We start from the raw sequence: 22,628 nt of genomic DNA, 5'->3' as shown, positions 1-22,628 counted from the left end.
TAGTGGTTAGGGGTAGGTTTAGGTTAGACAAAGAGTGGTAAAGATGCTCAGTGCAGGGGAACATGAGGCACCTTGCCAGAATATTCCTTGTGTGTTTGACACGTGCAGTCAGTCTGAGTGCCAGCAGGGTCTGCATGGGAGCTGTGCACAGTTCATTTATCACAATGGGGGGTGGCACAATGCTCTTCTGTCTGTCTCTGCTCAGAAATCCTTGCTCCTGGCTGTAGAACTCGTCCTCAGCCTGTCTGGCCAATCTTCAGCCTTGAGTCTTTCTAGAATGGTGTCTCCTTATTGTATTTGCAGGGAATGCCCCAATGAAGGCAGGAATGATGAATCTGACTCCGTGTTCTCAGAAGGCTAATTTATCACGTTATTATACTATCATATATTAAAGAATACTATACTAAAGAATACAGAAAGGATACTTACAAAAGGCTAAAAAGATACTAATTTAAACTCATTACTCTCTCCAGAGTCCTGACACCACTTGGCCCCAATTGGCCCATGAGTCAAAACAACTCACACCAGAATCCAATGAAACAATCACCTGTCGGTAAACAATGTCCAAACACATTCCAAAGGAGCAAAATATAAGACAAGCAAATGAGATAAGAATTGTTTTCTTTTTCTCTGAGGCTTCTCAGCTTCCCAGGAGAAAAATCCTGGGTGAAGGGATTTTTTCAGAAAATGTGAATGCCACATTTCCTGAGCCAAGAGAGAGCCCAGTTTCAAGTCCCACACCCAGGGATCCCCTTGATGGGCAGCAGAAAACAATGTTCCCAACTGCTGTCCTCAAGAGCTGTGTTCCCTTCTCCCATCACAGCTTTGTTTTGCTGGTGCCTGGCTTGGGACTCCTTGCTTTGCACAGGAGACTGGCCTGGACTGCAAACACGTGCTAACAGTGGCAATAGGCAACTTTATTTCCACAACTAAATCAATTTTAGCATTTGTGTGCATGCAGAGGAGGAAGGTGGGCAGGACAGAGGACACCTTTGACCCTGAGGCTGCCTTTGGATCAGCAGGCACTGCCCCAGTATGAAGTGGTCATGGTCCACTGCAGCCTGCACTGGATCCTGTTCATCCTTCTCCTCCTGCCTTTTTTCCCATGAGGTTCTGCAGCATCTGGTGCACCTGAATTAAGAATTGCTCCAGTATCTGGTACGGATGTGGAGCGGGCAAGAGAGGTTGTGTTGGCACTGCCTCTTCAGAGGGGTTTGAGGTCCAGGCTGACTCTGGTGTGGCTGCTGCAGTTGGGTATTGAGGGCTGGGTGTAGAGCAGCCTGGCTCTGTTGGTGTTGGCTCTGGCTCTGGCTCTGCCTCTGCCTCTGCCTCTGGCTCTAGCTCTACAAAGGAGATTGAGCTGAAGCTTGGCTCTGCTGTTGGAGTCTCTGTTTCAACTGACTGTGGATATGGAGTGGGAGTAGAGCAGCCTGATTCTGTTGGTGTTGGCTCTGGCTGCTCAAGAGGGCTTGAGATGCAGGCTGACTCTGGTGTTGAAGTGGCTGTTACGGGTGGGCACACGCCCATCTGGATCAGGATCCAGTTGTAGAAGTACTGAGTGGAGGTGTACACTCCCGGCCGTTTTGTTCTGGCACAGCCTTTTCCCCAGCTGGTCACTCCAACAAGCCAGAAGTAGCTGGCACGGTTGTCTTTGCACACCAGAGGCCCTCCACTGTCACCCTGCAACAGAGGAGGGAGGATTAGGGTGCTGTTGGGTGGCTGCTCTCAGCACTAGAGGCTTGCTTTTCTTGCAGACCCTGCCCAGCTGTGTTCATGGCACAAAAAGGCTCTGCTCAGGTGCTGGAGTCTCCAGAACTCTAGGAGTCTCCAGAATCTTAGCTGGGATCAGGGTGGTGTCTGCAAGGACCCCCTCTTGTATCTGCACAGTGATCCTGAACAAGCAGAGCATGGATGATCCAGAATCTGGACCTCTGGGCTGCTGGGAACACTGGATGGGCTTTCTGGGCAGAGGGGCAGGTCTGGGGAACACGGGCACTTGGCAAGGAAACTCCAGCAGTGGGGGAAAAGTGATTTGCCAGGCAAAGCCCATGGTGACAGGGCACCTTTACTGCTGGGGGCTGGCACTCCTACCTGGCAGGTGTCCATGGCCCCCCGTGGGTAGCCAGCACACAGGTTGTGGGTGTGGATGGTCCCGGCGTACCAGCGGCTGTTGTTCACCAGCTGGATGTCCAGGAGACGGACCTTGGCTTCCTGCAGGACATCGCTGGCACCCTGAGCTGGGAGCACAGCAAGGAGTGAGCACCCAGCAGCTCCTTGCCACTTCCACTCCCCTGTCTGCGGGTGAAGTCGTTCCCTAGTAGAGGAATGTGTCCCCTGTTGACGGAGTGACAAAACTACCCTTTGTCCCCTTAAAATGGAAATAAGCCCAGAAGTTTCTCTCCTCAGTTAAGTGAAAAAGCATCTCATAGGACCTGGGGGACTTCACCTCAGACTTAAGGATAGCTAATTGGATGCTCAGTCCAGCCTGAGCAATTTACTAGGAAAAGAAGAGAACAAAGGAACTAATCGCTTTTGTGAGGTGTTTTACCAGGGGCAGGAGGGCCTCTTGCACCTGGATCAGTTTTTCTCTGTAAAGAGTTTGTTATTTTGCCTTTTATTAAAACCTTTTTGTTTCCAACACTACCACAGACGCCATCCTGCTGATTTTATGCCTTCTAAGGTAGCTGAGCTGTCTTAGGTGTGAAATACATCTCCAAGAGCTTATGAGACCTGACTCAAGGAGACCCATATTTCTCCCTAGGGCTTGGCTTAGCCTCTGGAGCAGCTGCTGAAGTGCTGTGTCCTTTCTGCCTTTGGAGAGCAGGCCAAGCCCATCTCTCCAGAGGCATACATCCTATATCCTGACTTTGATCTCTGCCGTCTGGAAGCCCAGCCCATTCCTCCAGTGTGCCCAGCTCACCCTCAGGACCCTTTTTGGGAGCTCACCTTTTGCACTGGCAGAACCCCAGCCAGCAATGTAGCAGCTTTTCAGCTCGGACACCGTGAGCGAGGCGTTGGGCACGCAGGCAAGCTGCACGTAGTCACTGCACTCCACGGGCTCGTCCAGCTCCAGCAGGGCAATGTCATTCTGCTGGGAGTCAGCCGTGTACTCCTGGTGGGCCAGCAGCCGCTTGATGTGGCGCACCTGGGCCTCGGGGCCCAGATGGGTCAGCTGGGTGGCCCCGATCAGCACACGCCACATGGTGACGTTCCTGCAAGGCAGAGAGAGGGCTGAGAGGGAGCAGAGCTGTGTGCTGTTGATGCTTTATTTGTATTTTTCATCTATTTGTAATCCTGCAGCTCCTTAATGTATGATTTCAAACTCCATACACAGTGTTATAGGTGATGTTTTTGCCTGACGTCCGGGAGAACTCCATCTTATCAGAAGGCAAAATAATTACTTTATCATACTATATTATTCTACACTATATTACATCTCTATTACATTACATCTAAACTGAATCTGCCAAACACTCAACTGCACAGCATCTCGTGACTGTCTGCCAACAATCTCAACACACACACCTAGGATCCAATTGGTCAGTGAATCAAAACACCAGAATCCAGCTATCAATTCCCTTCAGGCAAACAATCTTCCACGATGCATTCCACTTGTGAACAACACACGAGCAGTAAATGAGATAAGAATTGTTTTTTCTTTCTCTGAGGTTCAGAGAATGTGAAACCCAGAAATATTCTTGGGAAGAACTGTGTTTTGCTTTTCTCTGACAAGAGAAATGTGGCAACATGGTGTGAACTGTTTTCCCATTCTTGTCAGACACAACAGCTCCTCTCCAGGCCTGGGAATCCAGGACACCTCACTGCCTCAGGCCCCAGAGATGGAGACAAAAGTGAGTTGGGGGAGCAAACTGGGGTAAATTACTTCATTACCTGAAGGTATAATTGGAAGATTAACCACCAATATGCAAATGGACCAAACTTATAGGTGTGAAAACCTGTGATGTGTGGTCCATTTTTGGGTGTAGCACCTGGGGGGGCTTTGTCTGCCCAAAATGCCCCTGAAGGCCCTTCAATAAATATAACCACTTTTATCTGGCCTGTTGTATGTACGTCTGGCCTGTTTTTAGGTAGTCTCAAAAAGGCATCACTGTGGCAGCTCAGCACTTCCCTGCCTTCTGCTTCCCAAGGCAGAGAGGAAAGCAGAGCAATGAGGAGTGTGACTGCCCTAGCACGCCTTGGGCTGCAGGAATGCCATGCTGGAGGCTCCTGGGCAGCAGTGGCACGAGCCCAGCCTTCTGATGGGCTCTGCAGTGCCAAGGCACTGGGCACACTGCAGGGAACCAGGAGGGGAGCAGCATGTGGTGCTGCAGGCTGGGCAGCTGTGAGCATACCCTCATTCCTTGCTCCTCCTTACCTGGCCTGCAGGAAGCAGTGGGCTGCTGTGAGGACCCACTGTGGGCTGATGAGGGACCCTCCACACGTATGGCCAGTGCCTATTTTCCTGGGGTCCTGGATGCTGACAATCCAGGGCCAGGCCCCCGGCAGGGCACCTGCACCAGTCATCATTCTGTAGTCAGCAGCTATGGAGTTGAAGTCAGAAGCCATGGGCCGCTGCCCACAGGTCCCTCTGGAAGCACAAAGTCATTAGAGTGACAAAGTACTGGAATGTTCTGCCCAGGGAGGTGGTGGAGTCACCATCCCTGGATGTGTTTAACAAAGCCTGGATGTGGAAATGGGTGCCAGACTTTAGTTGAGGGGAGTGGGTTGGACTTGATGATCTTGAAGGTCTCTTCCAACCCAGTGATTCTGTGATTCCTGCCCTGCCCAGCAGCTGTTGCTGCTCCTGCTGGCTCCTTCTGCTCCCTCCCACATGGGGTTTGGGGTGTGACAACGGGGGACAGAGCCTGGGACCATACTTGCAGTTGTCCCAGGTGCCATGTGCAGGTCTGTACACAGCCAGCAGGATGAGGAGGTACAGCAGGTTCATCACTGCCAGGAAACAAAGGCTTGTCTCTTGCAGTGCAGCCTCCGAGCCGAGTGCCTGCAGCACTGCATTGCCCATGGCACCTGCAGCCCTGGGGCTGATGTCACAGAGTGGGTGGTTCCAGGTTCTGGGCACGGTGTCCTCAGAGGACAGGGAAAGGCCATGGCCTCGGGGAACCACAGAATGATTTGGGCTGGAAGGGAACTTGAAGGTCATGCAAGGCAAAAGGGGTCCCGTGCCTGCAAAATGACACCATGGGCAGACAAATCTGGCACAAAGGGAAAGTCACTCCAAAGGCTGCCCCTGAGGGAGCAGAGGGACACCTGGGTTCTCCCAATGGAGCAGAGGGACACCCAAGTTCCTCAAAGGGAGCACAGGGACACCCAGATTCCCTTGAGGGAGCAGAGGGACACCCAGGTTCCCAATGGAGCAGAGGGACACCCAGGTTCCTCAAAGGGAGCACAGGGACACCCAGGTTCTCCCTCCTTTAGGGAGCAATCAGGATCCAAAGTCTGTTTTGTTTAAGGCACTCAGGACACCTTCTTGGGCACTTACCCTTTGATTTTTATCTAAATCTGCAGTGGTTTTGAGGAGGCATCAAAATGAAGTGCAGAAAGCAGACCTCCCTCCCCTGAAGCTGCAGCTTCCCCCCAGCTCAGAGGGATCAGAACAAACCTTTGCTGGGAGCAGTTTTGTTACAGTGCCCCATCACCTGGACCCTCTGCAGCCTGGGGAAAATCTCATCCTTGGCTGGCCATATGGATACAACAACCACAACACAGTAGAGAGTTTTCTGTGGTGTACTGAATGGTCTTTGTTAGTCTCTTCTTTATCTTCTGGTTTCTGCAAAATGTCCTTGTGACCTATAAATTCTGCACTCATTGTGTCCAATTTCAGCAATATATTTCTGTCTCTCTCCAGACTTTGTTCATTGAGGCATGTCAAGGTTAGTTCAGCAAAACTTTAGAGTGTCAGTAATTTTTCCAGTAATTTTTCCAAACTTTGTTCCCAAAATAGCAGCTTATGACAAGCTTTGCTAAATGCTGGCTAAAAGTGGTTTAAAACTAATATGCTGCTTATGATTAATATACTAATAATATTTACTAATATATATTAACACATATATAACAATACTACTAATAATATATTATTTTTTAAATGAATATAAATTTTAAAAATAAATTGTTTAAATTTATATTAATTAGATATTTATTTAAAAGTTAATTAAAATTTGTTCAAAATTTTTAAATTAAAAGCTGTCATGCCGCCCTATGAGCAGGGGACAGGCAGTGATCAGAAGTGCCATCATTAATTGCCTCCACTGGAGTTCCTCAGTGCCCCTCTCTGTTTACAGAGCCCTGACTGCTGTACAGCACTCCTGAGCAGAGTTGTGTAAATCTCAGACTGTTCCCTGTGGTCAGATCTTGGATCCTGATCTGAGGCTGCTGTGAGGATTGCAGGGGAAAAAGGCAATTATTGCCTAGGTGGAAATGAGAAGGAAAACCTAATTGCTAAATGAGCACAAATGCAAAAGGAATAAATTGCAGCAGTGCTGGGGTGGTTCTGTTCCTCCTGCCTGTGCCTCAGACTCTCCCCACAGGAGGGTGTTTGCTGGGCCCTGATCTCCAAAAATCCATCCTTGCTTTCATGGCCTTGTGACAGAACTTGGTGAAACTTGGTGGCCCAGGCTGGGCAGGGACCAAAGCAGCCAGTTCAGGTGGGGGTGATGCCTTTTGGGACTACCTAAACACAGAGGCCAAACAAAATTAAGGGAATAAAAAGTGGTTCTATTTATTGAAGGGCCTTCAGGTACATTTTGGGCAGATGAAGTTCCCCCAGGGGCTACACCCAAAAATGGACCGTGGGTCGTGGATTTTTATATTTTTATAAGTTTGGTCCATTTGCATATTGGGGGTTTATCTTCCAATTATACCTTCAGGTAATGAAGTAATTTACTCCCAGTTTGCTCCCCACAACTCAAACTTTTGTTTCCATCTCTTGAGCCCTGAGGTGTCCTGGATTCCCAGGCCTGGGGAGGAATTGTTTTGTCTGCCCAGAATGGGAAAGCAGCAGCTCACACTGAATATGGAATTTAGAGTTACAGAGGAAAGAACTGCAGGATTACAAATAGATGAAAAATATAAAAGCTAAAATCTGAAGGCGTCAGGGGTGAATAGCAGCCAGCTGCTTCCTTGGAGCACGAGGAACAGCAGCTGCCTGCTGCTCAGAACTCCAGGCCTCGTGGGTCAAGTGCAGCAGGAACAAAACTGCCTCCAGCTGCCCTGAGTGGGAATCTGCCTAAAGCTGCGTCTGATCAAACCCAGCCTAACCAAGCTGGAGGAAGGAGTCAATGGGGGGCTGCTAAAAAGCTGCCCAGGAGAGGCAGCAGCTGGGTGGGGGCCTGGCAGCCAAGTTCACCCAGCTCAGGCTCTGCAGGTCCAGGTCAGCCTTGAGGGCAGATAAAACTCGCTGGAAATGACCCCGTGAGAGCTTGGGTGCTTTGCCACATGAGTGTCACAGTGGAACAGAAATGCCCAGCAGCCTGTGTGCCAGGCAGAGCTGTGGCCAGGCTTTGCCAGCTCTGGGCAGCCCTGTGCTCGTTGAGCTCTGGGGTTTGGGGAAGGAGTGGCAGCTCTGCCAGCCTGTGAACCCCTCTTCATCAGCAGCACAGGGGAGTCCCAGTGATTTCCACCTGTAAGAGCAGCCCTGGGCAGTTCCTCTGCCCAGGAACCATTTGGTTCTGTGGCCTCAAGGGGAGGCCACATCATGTGTCACAGAGGGGCAGAGATGTGGCACCTCTCCAGTGATTGTGACCTCACCTGCCCAATGCTGGCTATCCTGAAGGCAGGCTAATGGAGGTGCTGGCCTTCAGGATAACTCAGCTTCTTCCTTTGCTACTCATGTGCCTGCCTTTTAAACAAATTTATGGTTTACTGTCCTCCTCAGCTGTCATCCTCTCTAAGGTAATTATGATTTGATTCTTGAGATAGATCATAGAGGAAGGAGTTATGGGATAAAAGTCTAGGCTGGTTTATATCTTCTAGGCTGCCCAGATAAAGGCTAGAGTTCTTATTTGCTGATTCTCTTTACTATAGCCGAGGATAGGTAAGTAGGGGGTGATTGTAGTCTGAGGGGCTGGGCTCAGCCCAGAATGGCAAAAAGCCCACCTTGGCTGCTGCAGGAGGGAGTGAGGCAGAAAAAGGAGAGCAGCAAAGGCAGTGGTTAAATTAGTGTCTGAAAGCTGGCCACTCCTGCAGAGGAGGTGGGAAAGCCAGAGAGCTCTGCTGTGGATGCTGTGGCAGCAGAGCAGGGACTCCTCAGAGAAAGGAACATGCACTGGAGCACTTCAGAGGGACCTCTGAACCTCCTGTGAGCTCAGGCTCTGTCACTGATCCCAAAGGTGTGAGCCTGCAGCTCAGTAGCTGGCTCTGAAGCACCACACACACCACTGAAACTCTGGGTGGCAAATGCTGTTCTGTTGGTTGTATTTATTTGGAGTTTTTATACATTTAGTGAACTAGAGTAATTTCTTTGCAATCAGGTGATGGGATTGACACAGATCTCTTTCTGGAGCATGTCCTGATGTCCTTGGTCATCCAGAGCTTTGCCCTCTGCTCCTGAGAGAGGCAATGGCCACAACAGGGAACGATTTCTGTGAGTAACAGCTTCACTGGCAGGTTTGGACTTTGTGAATCCCCCCAGGCAACTGACATGACTGGTGGTCAGATCCCAGAATGATGTGCTCACAACCCAAAGTGAGCTCTGGAATGTTTCCTGAGAGCAGCCAGACTGACCCAGGTGTTTATGATTAGTCACAGGAGAACACCTTTTGTCTGTCCTTTGTCACTATGTACAAGACTTTGAAATATGATTGCTCATAGAGAGCGCTGACATCCTTGAGTTCCCTTCTGTGTTCAGTACTTGCTTGCCTTCAATAAGTTACAATCAGGGAAAGTTTGACCTGATAATGCAGTCTACAACTCTGGTGAGAAAGGAAGGTACCCCCGGAGCCCAGAAATCAGAGTTGGGGTTTGTTGGACTCTTGGCAGAGTAAGCAGGGGAGCAGAGTTTTCCAAAGCAGTAAATTTCAAAGGCAGTGCTAGGCTTCCCTTAATACTGAGTTGAAGGTTTGAGCTGATTGTCCTGACTGCTTGTGTGGAGAACTCAAAGTTTAAATATGTTTTTTTTAACTCATCTCTTTCCAAATGGAATTTCTCTGCAGTCATTGCTGAGGGAATGGCTCCTCCAAAAAGGATCCTGTTTCCACCAGAGAAGATCTGCATGGTCTGGCAGCAGAGACAGAGGGCTGGGGCTGGGCTCTTCAACGTGGGCAACACGTGCTTCCTCAACTCTGTGCTGCAGTGCTTGACCTACACCCCCCCGCTGGCCAACTACCTGCTGTCCCGAGAGCACAGCCAGGCCTGTGAGTGCTTTTAGCAACATCTCCTTGAAAATCTGTTCGTCAAATCCCAGAGGTTCCCAGAACCTGGAATTAGATTTAGGGAGAACAGCAGCCCTTTGTCAGCCCCATGATTTCATGTTCTTTGAGCGCTCAAGCCTAGAAGCCCTACCCAGCTGTCTTACCCTTCATGAAGACACTTCTTTGTAGCTCCAAGTCTTTATTCCTGCAAGTTAAACCCTCTTGGCTTATTGCACAGAAAACTGTCAGTTTATAATTTCTCTTTAGAACATTTTCTAAAATGCCCTGGGATCACTGGGATATTGGGAGGAGTGGAGTAATGCACTGGAGTGGGAGTGGAAGAGGAGGAGTACCCCACTGCTGTGGATATTTTGCTAACTTCAGGACCTTCCCTGTGTCCTTCTTCAGGTCACCAGCAAGGTTTCTGCATGATGTGCATCATGGAAGCTCACGTGAACAAGGTCTTGCATTCCCCTGTCAGTGCCATCCTGCCTTTGCCTGTCCTCAAGGTTTTCAGACGTGAGTCATGCCAGGTGCTTTGACAGGTTTTCTTCCCTCCTTGTATGAGAGAACGACAAACTTCTTCTTTCGTAGGCATAGGAGAGCATTTTCAGCCTGGCAGGGAGGAAGATGCCCATGACTTCTTGTGCTGTACTGTCAATGCCATGCAGAGAGCTTGTCTGAGTGCAAGCAACGAGTAAGCACAAGCAAATTACCCTCACAACTTTCTAAGCCCTTTGGGCTGCTTGATGTGCTCCCATCAAGAGAAAACCTAAACCCTGGGCTTTCAGGCCAAGCAAAACTCATAGAGGAGATAATGCTCTGTCTTAACACTTGTTTCCAGCTTGGACCTCTCTTCTCAATCCACTACCATTGTCTATCAAATATTTGGGGGCTTTCTGAGATCCAGAGGTATGTTTCCACAGCTATTACCTATTGTATTTGCGGGGTTCCCAGACAAAGGAAGGAATGATGAATGTGACTCCATGTTCTCAGAAGGCTAATTTATTATTTTCAGATACTATATTATATTAAAGAATACTAAACTAGACTATACTAAAGAATCCAGAAAGGATACTTACAGAAGGTTAAAAAGACAACAATGAAAACTCCTGACTGTCTCCAGAGTCCAACATAGCTTGACCCTGATTGGCCAATGAGTCAAAACAATTCACATGGAACCAATGAAACAGTCACCTGTTGGTAAACAATGTCCAAACACATTCCAAAGGAGCAAAACGCAGGAGAAGTAAATCAGAGGATTGTTGTTTTCCTTTTCTCCGAGGCTTCTCAGCTTCCCAGGAGAAGAATCCTGGGCAAAAGGATTTTTCCATAAAATATGACAGTGAAATTTACTCTCTTTGGCATTGCCTGTGCCCTTCTGTCTGCTGTGCCTGACAGTTGGTCCTGGGACTGGTGGGGCAGGTGCAATGTGTAAATGGGCAGTGTCAGTCAGCTTCCCATTGCTCAACATTTGGATTTCTCCTTCCAGTCACCTGCTTCAGCTGTGAAGCCGTTTCTGACTCCTATGAGGCCTTCCTGGATATGCCTTTGGATATCAAAGTAAGAGGCTTTGCAGTTGTGCTTCAAGACATCCCAAGGCCCCTGCAGCTTTCCAGAGTCAACACATTTGTCTTAAAAATGTAGACTGTGTACACAGGAGATCTTGGTGGTGGGTGGGAAGGGGAATGGACAGGCTGTGGCACTGGTCTCTCTGTAGGTGATGTTTTTAAGCTGGACAAGCAGCATTATCCTCTCTGCACCCTTGACATATCCTCATCCTCATTCTCTTTGCCCTCCCACCACACCTGTCTGCCTGCCAGGCTGATGGGTTGCATTGTTTGCACGACTGGTCCCCCTGCACAGTGGCATTAGTTTGAGCAGTGGTGCATGGACGGAGCTCTTGATGGCTCCAGGAGCTGCTGGGACACAGGGAAATGTTCAGCATCACACTCTGTTTGTGCCTCCTTCTGCACAGGTTCATGGTGGGTCTCTTCAGCATCAGCTACAGGGGAAATGTTTGGGGTGAGGGCATTTCCTGCAGCTCAGCGTGCTCATTTCTCATCAGCTGCAGGGGTTTTCTTTCCACTCCTGGGAAATGTTTGGGGTGAGGGCATTTCCTCAGCTCGGTGTGCTCATTTCTCACTCCTCCAGGCAGCCTCGTCCCTCACTGCAGCTCTGGAGGACTTTGTGGCACCCGAGCACCTGGATGGTGATAACTGCTTTAATTGTAACAAGTAAGATGATTACTGTGAATATATTAACACAAAATCCTGTGTGCGGGGGCTGCATGCCATTGAGCAGAAGTCATCTTGTGGAGTTTTACTGCACACTAATGAGATGCAGCTTTTTTAAAACATGGCAGGGAATAGCCTTAGAATAGCAAAAGCTGTGTGAGACAGGAGAGGTTGCCTGGCCGCCTTGGGGGAGGATTGGGTGCATTTCAGACTGTGCTCTGTGCTTGGTTTCAAGGTGTAAGAAGAATGTTGCTGCCTCCAAGAGGTTCACAGTCCATCGTGCACCCAAGGTTCTCACTGTGTGCCTGAAAAGGTTTGACTGTTTCACCGGTGGGAAGATCAGCAAGGTGTGTGCACAGCTGGTGTGCAGCTTTCTCTTCCTGGAGCAGATTTCCCTGAGCTTGGCACAGGCCTCTTGTGTTGGGTTAGTCCTGTTCCCTTCTGGGGAGAGTGACATACACACACATGATCAGGGTTTAAAAAGAAAAAAAAAAACAAATTTGCGTGTTTTCCAGCTGATATACTCTTAATAGAGTGTGATTTTAAGTAATTAATTATATCACAATATATTATATTCATTGGTGCAAAACAATTCGTGTCAATATAATTGGCAAAAGTTTTACAGAAATTTAATAAAACATGTATACACATCTACTTATACACATAGACTAACTTACAAAAATTTTCATATATCTTTTCTAACCTGTTTCCATGCTAACAACTTTCTCTTCTTCCTTGCTATAAATACAGAATTGCCGAATAATGAGGTTGGAAGAGACCTCTAAGATCATCAAGTCCAACCTATGCCCTAACACCTCAATTAGACTATAGCACCAAGTGTCATGTCCAGTCTTTTTTAAAACAGTTTTTACACTGAAAAATCATCGTTATTTTTTTTTTATTAACTCAGCTTTGCTTGCAAGCCAGCTATCAAACCCCTCCATAGGAGAGAAAAATTCCCTTGGGAAGACAGGCGAGCACTCATCTCCAAGAGCTGCTTTGGCCAAGAACAATTTCCTGCCGCCCAAACCATTGCATGTGTTTATGGAAAACCAGCTGTTCATGAGCCCCAAAGATGTATTTACACACCTCTGGCCCCTGGAGGTGGCAGGCTGTTCTGTGTCACAGGTCAGGGTCCCTTCTGAGCCCTGCTGGTGTCTCTGTAGGTTGTGGAGTACCCCGAGTACCTGGATCTTCGCCCGTACATGTCCCAGGCAGATGGAGAACCCCTCCAGTACTCCTTGTATGCTGTCCTGGTGCACAGTGGGGCCAGCTGCCATGGAGGACACTATTTCTGCTACACAAAGGTAAGCAGCAACTTCCTTCCTTCCCAATAAACTTTCCCATCAGTGGTACTGACAGCCAAGGTTTTGGGGCAGAAGGTCTCCTTAGGGGCTGGACTGGACTTGTATTGGCGTTGCCCCCAGATGAAGGAAGGAATGATGAATCTGACTCCATGTTCTCAGAAGGCTAATTTATTATTTTATGATAATATATTATATTAAAAAATACTATACTATACTATACTGAAAGGATTCTTACAGAATGCTAAAAAGATAATAATGAAAACTCGTGACTCTCTCCAGAGTCCAGACACATCTTGGCCCCAATTGGTCATTGAGTCAAAACAACTCACACCAGAATCCAATGAAACAACCACCTGTTGGTAAACAATCTCCAAACACATTCCAAAGGAGCAAAATACAGGAGATGCAAATCAGATAATTATTGTTTTCCTTTTTTTCTGAGGCTTCTCAGTTTCCCAGGAGAAAAATCCTGGGCGAAGGGATTTTTCCATAAAATGTGAATGCCACAGACTGGATTTGTTTTGACATACTCTTTGGTAGTTTTCTGCCTGTGTTTTTGGAGAGAAACCATGCAGAGGTCCTTGCCTTTTTTTCCATTTTTTCCCAGGCCAGCAATGGGCTGTGGTACCAGATGGATGATGAGTCTGTGGAGCTCCGTTGCATTGACACAGCTCTCAGGCAGCAAGCCTACCTGCTGTTTTATGCCAGGTAATAACCAGCATTCAGATGTGTTCAGAGGAGGTTTCCTTTTCCCTGTTTATGGTTTTTCTTCTCATACTCCAGAGTGTTTTTCCTCACTGAATGCAATTACTACCTGCACCATTCAGTGCCGTGAAACCCATGTCTGTCCTTCAGGCTGCTGCCCTGATGTAACCTGCTGTTTGTCTGCTCTCTGATGCTGGACTGATGTAAAGAAGAGCAAGAGAACTTAAAGGGGTCTGCCAGGAAAGATGGGGAGGGACTCTTTTACCAGGAAGGGACAGGATGAAGGCTATCAGTTTTCAGCTGACCCAGGGCAGGTTTACATTAGGTATTAGGAAGAAATGCTTCAGTGTAAGGGTGGTGAAACAATGGAACAGGCTGCCCAAAGTATCTGTGGGTGCCCCATCCCTGGAAGTGTTCAAGGCCAGGTTGGACAGGGCTTGGAAAAACCTGGTCTATTGTAAGGTATTCCTGCCCATGACAGGGGGGTGGAACAAAATGAGCTTTAACGTTCCTTCCAACCCAGACAAGTCTGTGAATTTATGAAATGGAGTCTGTAGAAGGTACAAAAATGAAGTTTTGCTGGGACAGGAGCAGACTGGGTGGGAAGATTCTAGCTGAAATTTCCATTAGTGGCCTTGATGAAGTCTTCTCTCTGTTGTAGAAACCTCTCCAAGAAAACGACTGAACCCCAGAGGAAGCTACAACAACAACCCTAAAGTGAGATCACTCTTTTTTTCTCCAGATGCTGTGATCTGAAGATTGGAGAAAGGGCTTCTTCCTCGCTGACACCACCATATGTCCCTTCCTTCCTCAGTCACTGGGCCGGCAGCAGCAAGAAGGTGGCTTCTATTGGCCCTCAGGGTTTGCCTGGCAGGAAGAAGGTAACTCTGGGAAGGAGGGTCAGGGCACCAGAGGAGCAGTGGATTTCTCTCTAGGATCTCAGCATTCCTCCTTTTCCCCTCCAACCTGGTAGCATTCTTCCTCTCAAACATCCCACCTGGATCCATCCCATTTGTGCACCTTTGGCCTTGGCAGCCCTCCAGAAGAGCCTTTGGGAGGCTCTGAAATGTCCCCTCCCAGAACTTCTGGGGGTTCCCCACTGACTCTGGCCCTTTCAGGAGAGGAGGGCAGGAACTCTCCACAGCTGTCTTTGCAGGACGTGGATGTGGAAGATGCTGGCAGGGAGCAGGCCTGGAGCAGATCCCCGCTGTGGCGCAGGGATGGCCGCAGCTGCGTTGTGGACACCACGGACTGTGACCACTCCACAGGGAGGAGAACGGGCCCTCCCAGTTCTGGCCATTCTCCCAGCGATGGTGCAGCTCCAGGGCCTTCCAAGAGCAGCCTGCAGAGGACTGGTGCCCCCAGGGCTGCTCTGGAGCAAGCCCTGCAGAGAGAGATGAGGAGATCCATGCGGGGCGGCTACAACCTCCGCAGCCGCTTTGTGCAGCACACCGACCACAAGCCCTCACCGAGGAGGAGGAGGCAGACAACAAATTCTCCGTGTCATGACCAAACCCCTGCCCACAGAGCAGCTCCAGAGCCCTCCAACACCAGCTTGAAGCAGGCTGCCGTACTCAAGGTTGATGGAGAGCAAGCCCCACCAAGGTGGAGGGAGCAGAGGAGATCGCCGCGGTGGGGCTGTGACCTCCGCAGCCGCTCTGTGCAGCGCGCCCTCCACCCCTCTCTGGGCAAGAAGAACAGGGGGAGAACGAGTCCTCCACGTTGTGACAAAGCCCCAGTGGATAACACAGCCTCAGGGCCCTCCAACACCTGCTTGAAGGAGGTTCCTGTGCTCAAGGCTCCCAAGCAGAGGGAGCAGAGGAGATCCCCACAGACGGGCTATGATCTCCGCAGCCGCTTTGTGCTGTGCACAGCCCACCAGCCTTCAGCGAGGAAGAGGAGGGTTTCCACACCCCAGAGATGTGTGTCAGACAAGCACTCAGAGCACCCTGGGAGTGCTGCAGTCAGACTGTGGCCCTGGCTGAAGCATAATGGAAGATTAGCGCTGCGTTTTTTAGCAAAGGTGTCCTTGTTTTCTACACGCCTTCTCAAACATGAGGGAATGATTTATTTAAATGGATGATGATGATTCTAATGGCTAGACTAAAAGGTTTTAATTAGAATTCTTTATTCCGCAGTGTAGATAGTTATTGTTACTAATATAGCTTAGTATTTGGAGGCAATATTGAAGCAATTATATTAAAGGTAGAAAAATGAATGTTAAGTAGAGACTGACATTACTCACCCTTGCCAACAGCCCTGAGCAAGTCTCTTTTTCTCAGTCTCAAAGTGAAACCTTGCTGGGTGTTCCCACTCAAGGGAGAAATCTCCACACTGAGAAGGGGGGGTTAAAGTGTGTCGTGTTAAAGAGTGGGACAGGGCTTTTACAGTCTGGAGGGATGGGCTGTCAGTCAGGGGTGCCAGCTGGAGCAGGACACTCTGCCTGAGCAGGGACACAGCAGCTCCAGCTGCTTACACCTTACCAGGAATTGAGCAAGGAGGATCTCCTGTTTTTAGTGTTGAAGGACACTGAGAGCAGCTTGACCAAACTACCCACCACTGTCACAGAAAACATCAGGATAAATTAAGCTTTCTAATGCTACTTTTAGTATCAGAAAGCACATTATTACAGTGCTCCTCTAAACATGCACATGCTCTTTCAAAACTTTGCATTATTCATACATTTTAGCAAACCAAGAAATTAATGTTTATTGGCTGTAAATTGCATAATGCTCTTCATTAATTAGTTTTCTGTCTTCTATTGGTTATTGACTTCTTGCTTGTCATGCTAATTAGTCCATATTTTCAGTCTTTTTATTATCTTTTTCCCAGATAGAAAGAGGTCTCGTGTTTTAAACCCAGATGGAAATTAAGCACCACGCAGCTGCTTGCTCAACCACCTCTTCTTCCCCCCCACACTGGTGGAAAGGGGAGGAGATTTGAAGTAAAACTTGTCTGTTGAATTAAGAACAGTTTAATATCTGAAAATAAAGTCAAGTACAACAATGGCAGTACTTAATAATGATAATGAAAAGGGACCAAACAAGTGATGTACAATGCAATTGCACACCACCTGATGCCAGAGCCCCCTTCCCAAACTAAGATCAGCTGCCCTTCTGGGCAGCTCCTCCCAGTTCAAATTCCAGGCATGATGTTCTAGGGTGTGGGTGTCCCTTTGGGCAGGTCAGGTCACCTGTCCCAGCTGGGTTCTCTCCCAGTTTCTTTTGGGAACCTCCTCACTGGCAGAGCAGAAGATGAGGAAACAAAAAGTCCTTGACTCAGGATAAATATGACTTTGCAAAACCTAAAACTTCAGTGTATTATCAACACCATTCTCATTCCAAATCCAAACCGCAGCTAAAGAAGAAATTAAAGAAGACATTAACTCTACCCTAGCTGAAACCAGGACAATGGGATTACAGTGCAACTGCTGAATTGTCTTTGTTAGTTCCCTGTTTATCTTAGGGTTCTGAACAATGGCCTCATGGCTCATAAATTCTGCATTCCTTGTGTCCAACTTCAGCAATAAATCCCTCTTCCAGGTATGAGACCATTGAAGCATATCAAAGTTGATTACAGTTGTTTTAAACTTAAATCTTCAGGAATTTTCCCAAGCTGTGCTCCCACTGTAGCAGCTTATGACAAACCTTTGCTGAATGTTGGCTACAGTGGCATATGACAGAGTGGAAAATTACACTGCTTATGATTAATTAAAAGAAGTAATTAGAAAATTTAGTTAAAACAATTAGCTGGAAGAGGTATTTGTAAAGTTCTATCATTTCCAACACCATGGAAACAGACATTCCCTGATCTGAGGGCAGGAGGAGCAGGGATATCCCGGCCTTCACATGGAAGAAACCAAAGAGCTTCTAACATCTTTTTCAGCAGCAAAGCATATTTTACTGAATAAACCTGACAAAACAAAATCTAAAAATGTATCAGACTGGCAGACAATCATGCTGTAGAAGGGCAGTCCCACTTTTGCATGGTGAGAACTTCTAGCATCCCTCCCTAAGGTGTGTGAAGATCCCTCTCTTGAGTAGGGAAGCCCCTTGAGGTCACTTCTCAAGGCTCAACAAAATAGGTTTGCTCATGGTTGTTGCATGGGTAACATCGATCTCTATTTAATAACTGTTTTGCTAGATTTAATATAATTGCTTCTCTATTCCTTCAAAACTAGTGCACTATACTATATTAGTAGTTATGGCTACCTATGCTATGTAGCAAACAATTCTGATCAAGTTAATTCTGCTTAATCATTGCAATAAATTTAAATAAATATTTCATTTTATTATATAAATATATTTGCTTTGCCATCTTTAATCCCATGGGAGGAAGTTGTCTGCACTCCCAACACACATGGAGAATAGAGAGATTTGATGAATAACCCTAAACCACAGTTTAATATCTGAGTCCAGGCAATCATTCTCTGGATGGGGTCCATACCACGAAAGAATTACCTACTGAACACAGATAATTCCACATATTCACCACAGTGCCACGCAAAAATGACTAAATAATATAGATTGTACCCCAGGAAATAACATTTATCCTAGGCATGTTTCAGGTGTAGCAGGTTTTTTTCGAGAATACAACAATATCTTGGTATTGATCTTCTATTCCAATAATCAGTTTTTTACTTTCATTTTTACTTTACTTTCTAGGCTGTAAGTCTGCCTGAAAGAGAACTCCTACCTGTGTAAGTGCCAGAGGACAATAACATCTGGAAGAAGAGACAGAAGAATGAAATAAAATAAAGTAGCTCACCTGCCAGTAGGAGAAATCTGTGGTTAATGCTTTTGGAAAAGCCACATCACAAATCTCAAGTATTTCTATCTGTGTTCCCAGAGGAAAAGAGTCTGGTGGGTATTGACTGCTGCAGTTGGAGGAGTCAGTCATTTTCTTCTCACTGTTTAGGTACAGCACAACTCTTTCTCTGGTTCTCCTGTTAGAACAAACCCCAAAGAAAGACCTACAGAGCACTTGCATATCTATTTTAATCTGTTATGTTTTGACCTTTTGTGGTCTTGGGCCTGATCTTGCCTGAATGAAGGGATAAAAATTTGATGTGGAGACAAACTACAAAGAGAAACAGGAAAATCACTTTAAAGGTTTTGCAGGAGGAGAACATGTGCATAACTCATGTCTAACTCTGGTTTTATTATTTTCTAATTAATGGTGCAGGAAAGGTCTCCTATGGGAGAATAGATCATACCATCACAGATAGGTCCTTCAGATTTCTCAGAGATTTTCCTCTGTGGATAATAATTTCTATTTAATTAAACAAAGATACTGTACTTTCAACCTGTCACCATATAAAAACCACATCACAATAGGTGGTTTTTCCCTTCAAAATCACTTTCTGCTGTTCACAGGATATGATGTGATGCAGAGGCCACTCCAGATCAGTTACTAAGGATAAAAGTGGCAAATACAGTCCTACAGCCAGGGGAGAAAGGATCAGAGTGAATGAGATGTCTTCACACTGGAAATGTGAGTATCAGCCAGTAATTCAACTTTTAATCAATCTGTTTGGCCTTGAAAGGGGCATGGTGGTGAGAGAGACAATGTTGGGTTGCTGATGGATCTGAATAAGAAGCCACACAATAAACCAAACAACAGCTAAATAAAAAAGATTTTTTAATAGGACACAATAAAAATTAAGATTTTTAATGAGTGAATATTTTGTCCCTTATCCCCAGATGAATGTGGACTGCATCTTTGCTTCACCTTCAAATTTTATTGAGAAAGCAGGAGTATTGTAAGCCTGTGTGGCAACTCTGTCATTAATTTGGCTGCATTATGAAGTAATAGTAATTACTGCAAAGTAAAACCAGATCTTGATATTTCTGTAGATATCTGGGTGTATATAGAAATGCTTTCCAAGCTATGTGCAACTAGAGGTGCTGTGAGTCAACTCAAACACATGCATCATGTTTATCCACCCTCTAACAACTATTCCTTATTGCTCCAATCAGCACTAGCCAGTCTCAGTGGACTTTATAAATACATATAAATAGAGGATAAAGAGCTGTGGAAAAGCCTCTCTTCTGCTTCACTGCAGAGTGCTCAGAGTTTAAAGCTTTTCTGCAGATCTCATAGGGGGTTTTTTCCCTTCCTCGTCTTCCACCACACTACACAACAGGTAACAGAGAAATTACCTTTGTTTTATTCAAATATTGCTACTGATGATTTTGGCACTTGAACTGATTAGTCTATAAAAAGATATCTGCCATATTTTTTTTTCTTTTTCTACAGGGTAAAAATGCTAGCTGAGCATTTGAAGACAGTAGTGAATATGCAAGCTTTGAAGGCAATGCTATGAAAGAAGAGTCTGTCAAAAATAGAGACAAAAATAAAGGCATAAGGCTGCCTTATTTTCTTTAGACTTTTTTAAAAACTGTTCAGAAGATCATTTCACATAAATTCCAGTCATCCTTTTGTCTGTTCAAGCAGGGAGTTGTTTTTGATTGCAGATTTGCCTGGCTGTTTGCAGCTTCATCTAAAACAAAGAGAGTTCTACAAGGCACCAAAGAAGGATGATCCTTGGGAACCTCAGTGGACTGAGTGAATTCAGACTCCTGGGTTTTTCTGGAATGTCTCATTTGCACCCTTTGCTCTTTGTAGTTTTATTATCTCTTTATGTTCTCACCTTGATGGCTAACACAGTGATAGCTTTCACAATAAACACTGATCACACCCTTCACACCCCGATGTATTTCTTCCTCACTCAGCTGTCCTGTTTGGATATCTGCTATTTATCAGTCATTATCCCAACCATTCTGGAGAACCTGATGGTGGGAACAGTAAGTATTTCCAGGACAAGATGTGCAATGCAAATGTTTTCCTTCCTTTTCTTCGGGGTGGCTGAATGTTTTCTCTTGGCTGCCATGTCCCTCGATCGTTATTTTGCAGTTTGCCACCCCTTGCATTACACAATTATCATGAGCAGCAGGGTCTGCAGGAGCCTGGTTGCTGGGAGTTACATTTGTGGGGCTGCTGTGGGCTTAATTCACACCCTCATAACCTTCAGCTCACCCTTGTGTGGCTCTGCCATCGACCACTTCTTCTGTGAGATTCAGCCCCTGCTGGACCTGCTCTGTGGCAACACCTTCCCAAGAGAGCTCCAGGTCATTGTGGTGGCTGTCTTTGCTATTCTCAGCCCTTTCTTACTGATAATTTATTCTTATATTCATATAATTTCCACAATTCTTCGCATGGCATCAGCTGAGAGCCAGCAGAAAGCGTTTTCCACTTGCTCCTCACACCTCCTGGTTGTGACTCTGTTTTATGGCACTGCAGGCTCTGTGTATCTGAGGCCAAAATCCACCTACTGTGCATCTGTGGATAAATTCCTCTCACTTTCTTATTCTGTGCTGACTCCTTTATTGAATCCCATCATTTACAGCTTGAGGAATAAGGAGGTGAAAGGAGCCCTGAAGAAAAAATGGAGAAAAACGAATTTACTGTGGAAATGAAATGGAATATTTGGGGTGTTTCAGGTGTTTGTTTCTGGTATTTTTCACTCTAAATTCTGTTCAGTGAAATGAATTTCCAGATACACTTCAGCTTTTGGAAGGAAAGAGGGAGAAGAGTGGAGATTTTCAGCTGTAAGAGGGAGTGTTAGAAGATATGTTAACATTTTGGAAGGAAACTTCTTCCACATACTTAAGAAATTCTTAACTAAATAAACATTTTCTTTTTCTTTTTCTTTTTCTTTTTCTTTTTCTTTTTCTGAAACTTTAAAATTGTGTTTTACATACTTCTGACTTTTTGAACAGAAGAGTAATATTCAGGAGCCTGATTTTACTGAAAGAACTGAAAAGAATAAGTTTTCATCTGTTTGCACTTATTTCCTGAAAATGTTTAGTAAATTTCTTTGGGGAAAGGAGAGGACATAATTCAGGCTATAATGTGGAGCCCAGAAAATTAATGAGTACTGATTATTAATTCTGAGATTGTTATTGGAAAAAAAAAGAGGTGTGCAAAATTGCATTCCTGCCCCACTGCCTCAAAGACATTTCTTTTAGAGAAATTGTTTACACATGTTAGACCAAGTCTAGGCATTTGAAGAACCTAACCACTGTAAAGCTCTGTAACTGTTAATAAAATTATTTATGTTAAATCTTCAAAACTGAAATGATATTGGAAAGTTAAGGACATGAATTCCAACAGAAGGTGGTTTTGGGCAGCTGGGAGATGCTAGACCATATTAACCCCAAAATAACCAATAACCACAGGCCCAAAGTATCTCTCTATAGGAGAATTTGTTTGATTTATCTGACAAACAAGAGATAAGTTCTTGTGGGGGGAATGCCCTGTACACAACCTTCTGTTGGGATGCTGGGGACACAAGACAGATTATGAACTTTGGGCCTGCTTAGCACAGGAGCTTTGATAATAGGATAACATGAGAATAACAGAACTTTGAGGATTAAATCAAGATTGCAAGAAGATCAGAACAGATGGGTTTGCAGGAAAAAGCACATGACATCAGACTTCTGCAAGCAAGAGATATTTAAAATCTATATTTGTTTATGTGATTATTAACCCAATCACTGTAGTAGAACATTATTAGCCTCCCGAAATAGTAGAGAAGCTTGTGGGGGGAACGCCCTGTACACAACCACCTGTTGGGATATTGGGGGACACAAGAGAGATTATGAACTTTGGTCCTGCTTAGCACAAGAGCTTTGATAACAGGATAATGTGGGAATAACAGAACTTTGAGGATTAAATCAAGATTGCAAGAAGATCAGAACAGATGGGTTTGCAGGAAAAAGCAAATGACATCAGACTTCTGCAAGCAAGAGATGTTTAAAATCTATATTTATGTGAATATTAACCAAATCACTGTAGTAAAACATGACTAGCCTCCCTAAATAGTAGAGAAGTGTTTGTATCCCACAATAAAATCAGATGCTGATCACCAAATCAGTCTTCCCTGTCTCTCTTCACCACTGACAACCTGCCTGCAGATTCTTTTACATGGGGATAAGGTCCCCTCTCAGTGT

The 22,628-nt window shown here is 46.0% G+C and overlaps 2 protein-coding genes across 2 annotated transcripts; one reads left to right on the top strand and one right to left on the bottom strand.

The window, feature by feature from the left end:
* Positions 1 to 1,077: 1,077 nt before the first annotated feature.
* LOC120496586 (acrosin-like) lies at positions 1,078 to 4,948 on the bottom strand. Its single transcript, XM_039697193.1, has 5 exons — positions 4,878 to 4,948; positions 4,376 to 4,588; positions 2,947 to 3,212; positions 2,092 to 2,237; positions 1,078 to 1,680 (listed from the first exon to the last, which is right to left on the bottom strand). The coding sequence occupies exons 1-5, from the start codon at positions 4,946 to 4,948 to the stop codon at positions 1,078 to 1,080; spliced, it is 1,299 nt and encodes a 432-aa protein (XP_039553127.1).
* Positions 4,949 to 20,153: 15,205 nt separating this feature from the next.
* LOC120496585 (olfactory receptor 10C1-like) lies at positions 20,154 to 21,092 on the top strand. The gene has a single exon (XM_039697192.1). The coding sequence runs from the start codon at positions 20,154 to 20,156 to the stop codon at positions 21,090 to 21,092; it is 939 nt and encodes a 312-aa protein (XP_039553126.1).
* Positions 21,093 to 22,628: the final 1,536 nt, after the last annotated feature.

This window comes from Passer montanus, unplaced genomic scaffold (genome assembly GCF_014805655.1).
Source record: "Passer montanus isolate IOZ18808 unplaced genomic scaffold, ASM1480565v1 scaffold117, whole genome shotgun sequence".
Lineage (NCBI taxonomy): Eukaryota > Metazoa > Chordata > Aves > Passeriformes > Passeridae > Passer > Passer montanus.
This window is presented reverse-complemented; position numbering and strand designations above follow the sequence as displayed.